Below are 13,635 nucleotides of genomic sequence, written 5' to 3'. Positions count from 1 at the left end.
TTCCTTGTGTATATAAGTGTCTGCGCATTTGTAATACCAACATTTGTTCCTTTGGAGTGCATATCAGGTCAAGTTTTGGAAACAGTCCAGCAATACGACAGCAGTCTGTAAATTATAGTCTGGTCCAGACAATCCAGTGATCTTAGCAAATGGAATAAAATGACATGCATCAACCAAGTCAGCGAGTCTGACCACCTGACCCCATTGGTGGCCTCTTTCGAACATTGGTTGCTGAAAACCAATAATATTATGCATATCTAGTCTATTGGGATAATCAGCTGCAACAGTGCTATTGAGGCATTAAACTTCATAAAACTATAATATCAAGATACATTCCGTGTTTCTGTAAAGAAGACAAAAATCACAAGTGCCAAACAACCATGCCTTTATTGTCATAATTCATAAATCTGGGAAAAAAACAGGCATGAATTTCTAATTGCAACATGATGAACACCCTTGTAAGCTACCAACTTGGGCTACATATTCTGTGGGAAGTTTCACACCTCTATTCAAGCTATGATAATCTCACTCTGAACTCGACACAAAACCCATGGACTGCACTGTGCTGGCTCTGAAACGTCTCAGATTTAAGCATGTGGAATATAATATTAGTCTTATTATTTGATCTATAACTGTCTTACTTGTGCTCTGCACACCAACAAATAAAACAACAGATGCTATCAAGGAATTTCCAGTGAATGTAAAAGATATTGAAAAAAGAATCATGCAGACATTTATTTTGTCAAAGTGACAGTTAATGCATGTTCGTAAATTATTGTTAGATCTTTGTATCTGTAAGTATTAAAGGTTAGGATAATTATTTCTTACTCTTACATGGGGTAGTTTATATCCAACCATGATCCTTTGTGCACAAACCAGAGTTGATTTTTATTTGTTTATAAAAAATATGCCAAGAGACAGCCAAATGACATAACAGGTTTTCCTTAGAAGACCCATCAACCAGGACAAATGAGTAGAAAATATGTGGCATGTCACATAGTAAGCCTTTGACAAATATGCCCGAAGAGGCAAAACATGTTTTGCTTTTTGTGATGGCTTAAACAAGATGTGTTAACCAGGATCTTATAAAAGTTGCAATGCCTAACTTTTAGCTAAGATTAACAAAAGAATCTTGACCTTGAAGGATATTTTAATGGAATGGTTGAAGTACTACCATAATCTGTTCTTATGGCATGTCAAACTCTTACTGCCTCTTAACTTCTTAAGGATATTGTTGCCATATCTTTTTTTAATACAGAAATATGAACACTGAGCATATAAATAATGTTACGTGAGACCAGAAAGCCTTACCATACCTAGCAATCAGTGCAGTCCATGCAGTCGACACATACTGCACCATTGTTCCCCAATGTTTTATACTACATCAACACTCTAAAACACAATCACAGTTGACGAATATATCTCGTCTCTCCTTCAATCCCATCAATAATGCTACAAGTATTGCAGGTTTGTTGCACTGACAACATAAGCAAAATCTAGGACTGGTCTCTCCACCATAGGTGATTTGTGGCAAGTCAGATTGTAAATAAATTGCATTTCAGTTGACATGACCTATCCTGAAGATACTGTTCAATAGGTGACCAGGGCTCAGGTCTTATTCATTAACAAAAGGATAGGATTTGATATATTCCCTTCGAAAGTTTAGATTATAAACATATTAATAAGGGCTTTGGAGTTATGCAAACTGTACCTTGAGGTAAACTATGACCTATCTGTCTTAAACTTTACAGTGAAAAATGTATCTTGAAATCCATTTATACTACCAGTATTGTTTTTTTACTTCCTTACATGAATGCATGGCTACATAAATATACATATACAATTCTGACTTGCACAATTCGAGAAACTGACCAGCATTAACTAGAATAAATATACACAAATAGTAAGAATCAACAGTAAAACTCTTCAGAATTCAAAACTCTAATTAGGAAAATCACTTCCTAAATTGACTGAGTAGATATAAACCTTATTTCATCGACGCAGCAAAACTTGGACTATGTATAGAATCACATAAACTACATCTCCAATTCCCTGCTTAATCAGTAAAAGAACACTTTCAACTATCAATACACAAGCATTATCTAGGAGTAAACTGTACCAACTGGTAAATATGCACAAAGTATGTCTATAGTATCATAGTCTATTTCTTTGAATCTCTCCATTTCTAATGTTACCCTAAAGCAAATTTAAGTTAATTTGCATAAAAGCCAGCTGCAAAAAGATCTAGACTTGCAGAAAAATATCCATCCAAAATTCATCAGGCATTGATGTTATGGAATGGGTGTATCCCAAAAATTGTAACTTCGACATGGAACTGATTTAATGTGACAGAAATTACCTAGGAACATTTCCTATTCAAAATAATGATGGCCTTTAATGTTTTAACAAACAATAAGACAAAAATACATTTTTCTAGTTATTTATCTCTTTACCACATATTGTGACCAATAGGTTTTATAAATTTATCTAAAGAAAAGTATATTGTATGAAGTAGTCGCAGTTGTAGGTAATTCCAATATTTTGATTTACAAGAAAAGATTAAGATTGGATATGTGGGAATAGAGCAACAGAAAGATCATGAATTCCCTAATGTCATGGTTTATAAACAGAACCAAAAAAATGGTAGTGGTAACTTTCATGTCACATGTCTGTTAAAATCACAGAATATCAAACTGGAAGGTAAATTGTGTGCTTGTGTTTTAAGGAGAGACTTGGATGATTTTTTCAACACAATTGAAAAATAAGAGTATTACTTAATCAACAACTATTTTGGAATTGGATAGTTAACATCACAGACAATTGGAGATCGCTATCAAACAATAACACAGCCAAGCAAAATATCAACTAGTGACAACACTCTGTGTGGTGCTCACAGTACAACAGACAAAATTGTCTATAAACTCAATCAAAATCACAACATAAGCATGACGAGTTAAAGTCTTTTGTCTCTTATATTGCTGTGTACAACACACAAAAATAATTTGATATTTTCTCTGCTCAAGCACATTTTGACATACTGTAACTGTTCTCAGTGGTTTTGTCACTATGCTTTACATATAGCATACATGTTCATTTTCCAATAACAGTCTAGAGTCATAATTAAAACCTAGGAAAAAAATTCCCTGATTCAATCAATTAATATACTTACTGAAATACTTAATTAACTTATTTCTTAGGCAAATGCTCTACATCAAATACAACCGGTGTGATCAAACACAACCTACATTTCCCAAACACTAACTGAATGCATAGAAAAATACTGCTTTAGTTGAAGACAAGCACTGTGCTCTTACAAGGCTTTATGCATTAAAATACAATCTGCAGTTGTCACAAGCTCCTAGAATTGAGCATTCAGACTATCTAATGCTATAAAAATATTATTATATACAGATATGAAAATATTTCTTGCCATTTTGAGTGTTGTGGACTTACCTGACAAAATTGTGAGGACTGAAAATGCTAGCGGTATAAATGTCATTACAACTACCGGTACACTAAACAATGATATTAGCTGCTGTAACAGAACCATTTGGAAAGACACCAGACTGATAAAAACACCATCTATTAACAAGCCTATTACCTTTATACAAACACCTTTTTCTTTATCTCAGATTCATGAAGTCAGGGAAATTACAAGAAATTATTTGTTTCCTTTTGATGCAATACAGACGCATGTTGATTCATTTGCTGCTGACAAGATACAAATTGTTCTTTCAGTTAACATGAATTGGTATTGTATTTGCCAATTTGAATTGTTTTTCGGCCATGTAAATGTTCCATTTTTATCTTAATCCATCAATAAACATAGGCATAAGAACCTAATATACACATTGATCTCTCAGTGGTGCAACAAAATATTTCTAAAAATTCCTGAAAATTTGATAATTTACTTCAAAAGTCCTTAATTTGAAAGATTTCAAAAAAATAACCAAAGTTTCTACAGTAAGCATAATTAAATCTGAGATAAAAATTTAAGTCATGAGGCACTGTAGCTCAATTGGAAAATGGTGCATCTATGAATGTTTGGGGAAAGTAAAATTGAAAAAGAAAATTGAAAATGATTCCAGACCCAATAACAATACAAATTGCAAAGTAGAACAAGCATACCTGAAAATGTTTCTGATACAAACCAAAATATTTTGTCTTTTGCTGCATATTAACATTCTATTCTTTATTTTCCAATGGTTAGTATTGTTTGCTGTTCAACGCCACTCTCAATGATATTCCAGCAATATGACGGCACCCTGTAAATAATCCAGTCTGGACCAGACAATCCCTTCCAAATGGAGTATACATGAAAGGTACAATATTTCTGGTGAATGGACCATAACGGTATTGCTCAGATTAAAAAATAAGATGTTGAACATATCAAAATATGAGAGAATCCTGAGTGCAATTAAGCTGGAATCTTCAATGAGGTAACCTGACAATGAATTCTGCCCTACAGAATATTTCCAAATACATGTTTATAGATGACACTCTTCAAATACAACATCAATCTAATCTTGCTAATATGTAATTCAATGAAGAACATGTATTTGGTTAACACGACTTCAGGGTCTGGTTTCTGCATAGTTGAAAATAAGCCTGTGATGACGGCTACCTCTACTCATCGATCATTACTTGTCATTTTGAGTCTCAAATCCACCAGTTACTTTTTAATTTTCTGACACCACAAATCAATATTTTGTCTTAACAGCAGCCACTGCTTGAAAATATATTCAATCCTAAATCTATTTGAATAGATTATCTAGAAAAAATACTCTTGCATGGGCAGAATTCAGTTTGATATGCACAAAATGCATGGACAGACATACCTCATGCAACTACCAAGTCTCAAACTACTCAAACACTGATAACCAAGAGTCTAGCTATAGTCAGGTCGCTAATGTCACACTATGTCTAGGACTATGTAGATATAGTTATCTTACAAAATCTCACAAACAAACCCATTTTTAATGTATATTCACCATCTACCCCAGTCATTGCTAATTGTTCCAAAGCATATACAAAACAAATGTGCAATGCAAAAATATTGTTCTGTTTATATTTCCAGAGCACATTTCTTTGTGTTGGTTCACCAGCAGGTTTATTGTAGGTTGTGGGACTAAGCTATGAGCACACAGTGACTTTAAAATGGTCAATACATGCAAAATGTGTTGAAAACAAATACAATGTGACTTCTGATTTTGGCTGAGGTTAAAACAATGTGACTTTGACGTGGAAAACAATGTGGTATGACTTCTCTACGATCTTGAACACACGGTAAGCATGAGGCAAAAGAGTGCACAGTTGTTCAAATATTTCAGCAACATTGACAAGACTATAGACTGAAGTCTATAAGATGACCATACGATAAATAACCCCACACCACAGAAATAGGATTTGTTATAGCTGCATAGATGCAATGACAGGATCACTGCTTTGTATTGAAATAATCCAATTTCAATGTAATCATTGGACATAACTGATCATGTATCGGTCTACCTTTAGAATCAGCAGAGAGGTCATTGCATATATTGAATTACAAATCAGGGATGACTTCTATGATCTAATTTTGGAATAAGTTTATGTGGCCAAGAATGTTAATCAACTTGTGGTAAATCATGGGTTAGATATGTCAATACGGTGTATAAATGTCATGTCAAACACAATACAAGAAAACAACTTACACACCTTAAAAAAGGCTTATCAATTACAACATAAGTTGCAGCAAACGTAAAACATTTGTTATGAATGTGAGAAGCATGACTTTGTTCTATCAGGAACCTCTAATGAATGAGTCCAATGAATGACATTTCATTCTACAAAAATAAAATCACAACAAAATAATTTAATCTATAAATATAGGCAACACATGAACACCATCTAAAACTAGACATCTGTGGCACAGCTATATAATTCACTGGTAAAACAAATAAACAAAATACATATCTGTCATGAATGACGAACGATTATCAACATGTCCAAGCAACTTTTCATGTGTACAAATGAACAGCAAAATATGTGCACCAAGTCATGCATGATTATAGTTGAATGTCATTGCTTTTGATGTTTGTACAGATAAAAAAAATCTATGTTTTTACTGACTGCTTAAGAATTGTCACCCGTTTGCTAGTACTACATACATATAACAATACAATAACCCCACACACTAATAAGGTGTCTATAAACCAATACAATAAACACACATACACACATAATGGCAGACTATGAGATTATATTTGGTTTATTAGATCTGTGTTTAATATGAAAATAGTGTGATCACAGTCAATTTAATGGAATTGTGGCACACAAAATGCCTTTGCAATAATAACTCTGCATAATATCTGATGTGCAACCACTGAAACATCCAGCAAATATCCACATAGTTTTCACATGGTTAAAAAGGATAATGTAATGCAAAGATACTATTGGAATGTCAATCATAATAGAGCAAGGAGGCGCAATGTTTTTGATTAAACTCAGACTAGATTTTACAACTTTTCATCATAGGAATCCTAAATTTCAACTTGAGACCTCAGGCTATACTGGTAACACTGGTTTATTTATTGTATCAATCTTTATATCCATCTTCATGATAAATACCATCAGGGGTGTGACAATGCATCCACAAGTCATACATGTTCCAAAATACTTGAACTTACTGAACACATGAATTACATGTATCCTTCAAAACACTTCTTGTAAAGAAGATAATCCATAATCTGAATCTTCCCTGTGTATGAAACAAATCAGTACATGTAACTAAACTGTAAAATAATGTTTCAGAATCACTTGGACGATGCATGAATAGTCACACCTCTACTGATGCATTACAAGTTAGGAAATATGTGTAGGTTTTCCTTTAACGTTTCAGTTAATAGGGATAATATTCTAATGCATACCAAGGGTTCATTTCCCTGTATTAAAACTCAATATATTCTGTTTCTACATTGATCATGTCAATTACATACGTTGTAAATATAGTTCAAATTCATTGATACAGTAAATCATGTTAACATTGAAGAAACAGAAAGATCAACAAGTTCAACTAGCAAATGTTAACAAGCATTAAACTTCAAATTTAATCATGTAAAACTATTGACTATTAGAATGAAAGTCTCATGTTGAGTAATATATCACAGCATCGTATAAATAGATTCATCATGCATCACATATGTTGAGAAGGAATGACATTTTGATATTTTGGAAATACAGCTCAACTCAACCTACAAGAAACTTATATTGTTGCCACAAATAATTCTCAAGTATGTGACTGTCAAAAGACAAACTTAAGTTATATTAAAGCAGATCTCAGAAAATAGGTAACACTGTGAAAAGTAATTGTGAAAATATTTCATATCATTTTGACTTGACAAAAAGCAGACGTAACTAATGGTACAATCCATAATTAATCAGCAATGGGCATATTCAACAATATTTGCATTTCATAACAAAAACAATTATGTCACTTAAGTGTACTTTTTACTTGGTCCCTGAAGTTTGTTCTTGAGCAGCATTCTGTCTACAGCTAATTGGTAAAAGGTTCAAATGTTTATGAAATAAACATGGATCTAATCATGGAAAAAGAATTGATTAGTTTCAAACATCAACAATTTCCAAAACCCTGATAGCTGCATATTTTTATCAAATACACAATTTCTAAAAGGTCTATATAGACCTGTGAACAATTTGGCAGGAATGCTACTCTGTGAAAGGAATGACAAGATGGGAAAACTGCCTTTTGAAAAGTTCATGAGTCCTGATCCCTGTACAAATCATCTTTGACAATCAGTACTTTACACAAAAACTGCAGAATTGAAAAGTTCTTAGTATAAAAATTAACTACTTTGGTATCATGGAATGATATTGTTTAATTCTGTATCGAAACATATTGCTAAACCAAAGAACCAGGACAAACACCTTTTCAAACCACAGTAATCACTAGCACAGCAAGATGACATTAAAATTTGAAAGAAGAAAAAATTGAAAAAGAATTAATTGTGACCATATAATAGAAATCAAGTTGATAATGCATTTGTGGCAAACAATCACTGATCATGTGAACTGTGAATCCCCAGAGGAGGGATAGACTAGACACAAACTTGTGGGAATTCCATCACTAATAAAATACAAATTAGTCATAGAAAAATACACGCAACTTGAGTACAATACTGCAATCAACAGTGTGGCATTTCTTCATACGGCACCTAGGGATTTATGTCATTCAGATTTCTCAAGTTAGTTTCTTGGGGAGGGTAAGAAAATAGATTTGTTTGAAACACAGTAATACTTGAATCTCCATGATTTTAGTTGATGTCTCTGAAGTTGCTACGGGACATTATTACACCAGTGATAACTTCAAAAATCTAGCTAATAACTACAAACTACTCACACTACAAACCATTCTATGAAAAAACTACTTTTTCACTCCCACTGTATTGGGAGTAAATGAATCAATAAATACATTCAAAATGTGCACAGAATAAGTTATTCATTTGGGATATGTATAACAATACATCCCAAACTTCATCAAAATCTTTCCAAACCCATCTGTAGTTTGAGTAATAGGGTACCTTTATCCATAGTCAGCAGTTGTTCAAGTTCATGGAGTAAAACAGGAAGTAGCAACTTGAAAAGAAAAAGCCCCCCCAAAATATGCTTTGATTCTGCTCTGTAAGCATGAATTTATTATACATAACCTATCAATTTCATTGACATTCTCCTAGCATATTTTCAAATAATCAAAAATCTTTTCGCCGGTCACCCACTACTGAATTGTTAAAAATAATAATAGTCACAACCAATCATGTTTTGAAAGCTTTGTTAGGTGAACCACATTTGAGATAGATGAGGCCTTCAAAATATTTACCTTTTTAGCTACACCATCAATTATTTGGACTACAGAATCAAATAAAGACCTGAGAAAATAAAGAGACAATGTACATAACTAAATTCTCCCATGGCTGACCATTGTTGGGAAAGCAAAGTGGAAATAATTCAACTTTTAGATTCTATGAATGGGAACAACTCTTGATATAATTGTGACTATGGAGCAGGTACCCCACAAGCTACACTGGAGAATCAATATCAGACCTTTTGGCATTTTGCAGTTTAACTATGCTGAATAGGACAATTTTGTCCCCATTACATATGTTGAAAATAAATAAACCATTTGGGCATCATCTTTGAATAATTGTTGGTAATATTTGCTTTGATTGCAAGATATCCTGACATTGTGTTTTATTTAACACTGATATATACATATTCACATATCATATTAAATAAATATGAATCAAATAAAAAATATACACAAATATCTCTATGTAATATATGTTAAATCCATAGATTTCTTGACTCATTCTGTAACATTATAAATCTGACTAATGAGAAAATTTAATATGATCTGAAGATGTCATGCGGGTTACAATTTTGATTCTGATATGTATTCATATAAATAGCTTTTAGACTGCGTAGCTCAACTGGCTAACAAAACATTGTGATGATATCATTAGTATCTGTTAATATTCAAGCAGTTATTCAATACTTGAACACAAACATAGTCCAGCTGTTTCAAATGTTTGGATAACATTTGGTCAATACTTGTGAGAATGGCTGTCAAATAGAGTCCATTGACAGCTGACCTTTCAATTCATGATCAAAAAATTAATATAATACACTGAAAATGAGACACTAATTCTATCAAATGTCTGATTACATTTGAAGAAATTGATACTGATCCAAGGCATACCTTTAACACAGGCCAGGTTTTCTTTAGTTTTAGCAATTTACAGTGTCTGTTACATCATCTTTTTGATTGGTTAAGGCCTGCACTCATGCTATGTTTTAAAGCAACCATAATTTTCTGATATTTCTTTGAAAAGAGAATTAACTTTAATGAAGTTCTGTCAAACTGAACTTCAGATACTGATTCCTAAAACAAACTTTCAACTTTCTTTAGGTCAGGAGTCAGGAATACCTACACCATTTATCAATCTAATGAGAAGGTGAAAAAAAATTATTTCCCAAATCTACAGGATCCAATGTCCCTATTGGCCAGATGAGCTAACATATTCTGATTACATGTCAATATTCACAACCTTTAGTTCAGATCTTCTTTACTTCTCAAAATCAGAGAATGAATAGCTTGCCCAAGAGGCATGCAAGATCTTCCAACAACAACAAAATACAATATGAATAATTACTATTCATAAAGGAGATTCTTCATATATGTGATAATACATTCATGACCTGAATTGGTTATGTAGTAGAAAATATCTATTAATCAAATGGTCTGAAGAGACAATCATGTCTGAATTGGACGGAAATAAATGACTTGAAAGATTAAAAACTCAGACTTCCATCTTATAATGCTATGATAAACTGATACAATACAAATTATGAAACAAGAAGTCATATTTATCAAATACTTGAGATTCACCGGTGTAGAAAACTGCTCAATAATCCAAAGGTCTGACTTGAAATCACCTCAGTAGCTTTACAAAAACCACACATAACGAACTAGGCACATGTTAGCATTCTCTGGTTAATCCAACAAAACAATAAACTTCAAATACTATCACAAATCTATGATGGTCAATCTAAACCCATATATCACAAGCTAAGATACCTGTCAAATGCTTGTCCAACTTTATATTGCTCTATTATTATTACTCAACCAGCATTTCAGTGATTGACGTTGTTCAACAATAAGCACTAACCCTGTTTACCTTTGCTGATCCTTTGCTTAAGCTTGCAGTGTTAGCTCACTTTAACAGTGTACAACAGTCAACTATGTCAATTTTCCAAAAATTGATAGTTGCAACAGTAACGAATATCTACGCTTTACACATCCATCCAAAATAAATAGGATTTCCAAAAATTGAGGTTGAAGCTGAGTCCTTTCAGCACCTCACTCTGTTCCCGCTGTAATGTCTTCTTCTTTTTCCTCATTAACTGGGTTGCCAGTGTCTGGTACTTTCACAAAAGCCTCAATGTTGACTGGGCTTTGAACATTTACACCAGCTTGTGGAATCAGTGGATTTTCTTTATCTGACATCTGCAGGGCACACCATGTTGCTGTTCTAGCTCGTCGAGTGTGCGCTGTGAGTTCACTGATACTGGCAGCCAAAGCCAATACATCTGCAAAACAGAATATCAAAGTTCAAAACTACAATAATAACCAGATCAGCACAGTTCCTAAAGGAAAAAATGGTATTACCATCTGTGCTTTTGAAATGTTTAGCATAGTAAAAAGGTAATCTGTCAACCAGTAAGTAAGGGAATTTGTGAATAATGCTTTATGACACACCACCTGACTTGCCAACACTGAAAGAAAGGGCCAGTAAGCTCATGTAGCAAGCGTCCATTGTCCTTTCTCTTTTTCTATATATACCAAATTGCATATGGCTGCTTGCATAATGGTTAAATGATGGTGTAAAATAGGATCAGAATTGTTCTACTTGAAAACTGGTGAGACCTCAAGGAAATATCTAAACAAACCTACTGACAAATGTTTAACACCATTGCCACATTACTCATCAGTCACATTAATGGCAACATGGTAAAAAGGTGGAATGTATTCAATTTAGATCTCTGCTTTTAGATCAAGTCTGTAACATGTTCAGCATGTTCAGTTTGAATTGAAATTTACAGTTTGATTTTCCAAATGATGTCTCTGTTAGAACATATTGACCTGAACAACACATATCAAAGCTGAAATTATGGTTGTGCATATGTTGAAGTGTTTCATTTGATGTGTATCATTTCAAAGTGTATCTGTAATTTCTATTGAGCATACATAAACATTCAAACTATTCCTATATGGACATGTGATGAGATCTGGCATTAATAGATCACAGAGAAATAATGACTCTATTGCATGTTGTAGAGAAGAATCTGTTGTAGCCAGGACATACAGAGCATGGTTTACAAACATGTCTATACACTTCTTTGAGCGGCATTTAGGGCTTTGAGGGCTTTGACTTTGTCCCATTGGATGCTGTGGCTTGGGTTGTCATGGATATGGTCTGAAAGAGCTGATTTAAAGCCACAGGAAAACCACCAGCCAGCCACAAGCTAGAACCATCAGGAGCAGTGTACCACATTTTGTGAAATTGTGGACAAGCTTATATTGGCGAAAGATCTAGGCCCCTCAAAACCCGAATTAAAGAACATCTAAGTTTTAACTGCATCTTTAACCTATTCAACTGTATAAACACTGCCTCCTATCCTGTATATATATACTTGTCAACCATACTCTGTACATCACTTGCTTGATAACGGTGTTAGAACCTACACCAAAACGTATGTATGTCAATACACTGATGTTTTGGGGCAGAATAGTTCTGGACACAGAGCCATTTGCCATAACAAATGTTAAACCTTCAGAATACCTAACCAAATAACAATTACTGTAACAAATTGACGTTGCAAGCATGAAAACAAATATGTCCAACCTTTATCCTCCTGATGGCGCGATACACCTGCTCGATGTCTATTGGCAGCATTAACGATTTCTTCCTTCCTTCTAGCCTGGACTTTCCTGATACCCTCCAGCCACTTGTCAAGGGAGGAATGGACATTAGGATGGATGGATATTGTTCTTAGTTTTTCCATCTTATCAATCAGTGTGATAATCTGAAAGAGAAAGATTGCATTAATGTGTGAAAACAAGTCCTAGTTTTTGCAAAACTGTTACTAGATGTTTGTTGATGTTGCACCGACTGAGCAAATGTTTAAATGTTTCAAAAATTTCCAAACTGACCAATAATTCAAAAACTTGGGCCAACAATACTACAATGATGGCAAAATCTCATTTTTCCTGTTTAATATCTTATTTTGTTCTTCCAAGTTCTTGAACATCTTGATTTACTTTCAATATCATGCATTGAATATCCTGTATATTGGCAGATATTCCCATATTAAATATTAATGACTAACGATATCAGACTACGTATATTTAATGACCCATGAAGATTCTGGATTAGAATAGGTCTTCAGCAACCCATACTTGCCGAAAAAGGCGACTATGCTCGTCGTAAAAGGCAACTAACAGGATTGGGTGCTCAGGCTCGCTGACTTGGTTGATACATGTCATCGATCCCAAATGCGTGGATCGATGCTCATGTTGTCAATCACTGGATTGTGTGGTCCAGACTCGATTATTTACAGACCGCCGTCATATAGGTGGAATATTGCTGAGTGTGGCGTAAAACAACAAACCAAACCAAAACCAAAACATTTATTTAATACCCAAGTCACCATAATTGCATGAGGTCCCGCTCCGCCCGATTGTTGTGTCACTTTACCATTGTGTTTACTGTTCCGTGCTTCATCACAGAAGAAATGGAAAAACATTCCAACAACCTATTGAGACCCTTTGAAATCAGAGTCATCAGAATATGACAAATCTCCCTGGCCCCAACAAAAGCAAAATGCACCACTTCAGCGCCTGGTTAATACATGTACCAAGCTTGGATGAAAAATCTTTCACATATTTCATGTTATGCTTCGTAAACAAGAAACAAATGGATGGATAGACCTATGAGGACCATATCCCTTCCCTGCCTTATCTGTGGGTGGGGTTGGGTGGTGGGATGTGTGTGTGGAGAGAAGAGAGAGGGAAAGAAG

At 34.0% G+C, this 13,635-nt stretch overlaps 1 protein-coding gene across 1 annotated transcript in view; it reads right to left on the bottom strand.

Annotated features, from left to right (window-relative positions):
* Nucleotides 1-375: 375 nt before the first annotated feature.
* LOC139465864 (meiosis-specific coiled-coil domain-containing protein MEIOC-like) overlaps nucleotides 376-13,635 on the bottom strand; it is a 31,157-nt gene continuing 17,897 nt past the window's right edge. Inside the window, exons 7-8 of the mRNA XM_071247821.1 lie at nucleotides 12,462-12,642; nucleotides 376-11,145 (exon numbers count right to left, since the gene is read on the bottom strand). Coding sequence (XP_071103922.1) covers nucleotides 10,916-11,145; nucleotides 12,462-12,642 — 411 coding nt within the window. The 3' untranslated portion in view covers nucleotides 376-10,915. The remainder of the gene's footprint in view (nucleotides 11,146-12,461; nucleotides 12,643-13,635) is intronic.

This window comes from Haliotis cracherodii, unplaced genomic scaffold (assembly GCF_022045235.1).
Source record: "Haliotis cracherodii isolate W230 unplaced genomic scaffold, xgHalCrac1.p SCAF_18, whole genome shotgun sequence".
Taxonomy (NCBI): domain Eukaryota; kingdom Metazoa; phylum Mollusca; class Gastropoda; order Lepetellida; family Haliotidae; genus Haliotis; species Haliotis cracherodii.
Note: the sequence above shows the minus strand (reverse complement) of the source record. Positions and strands in the feature narration are given on the sequence as shown.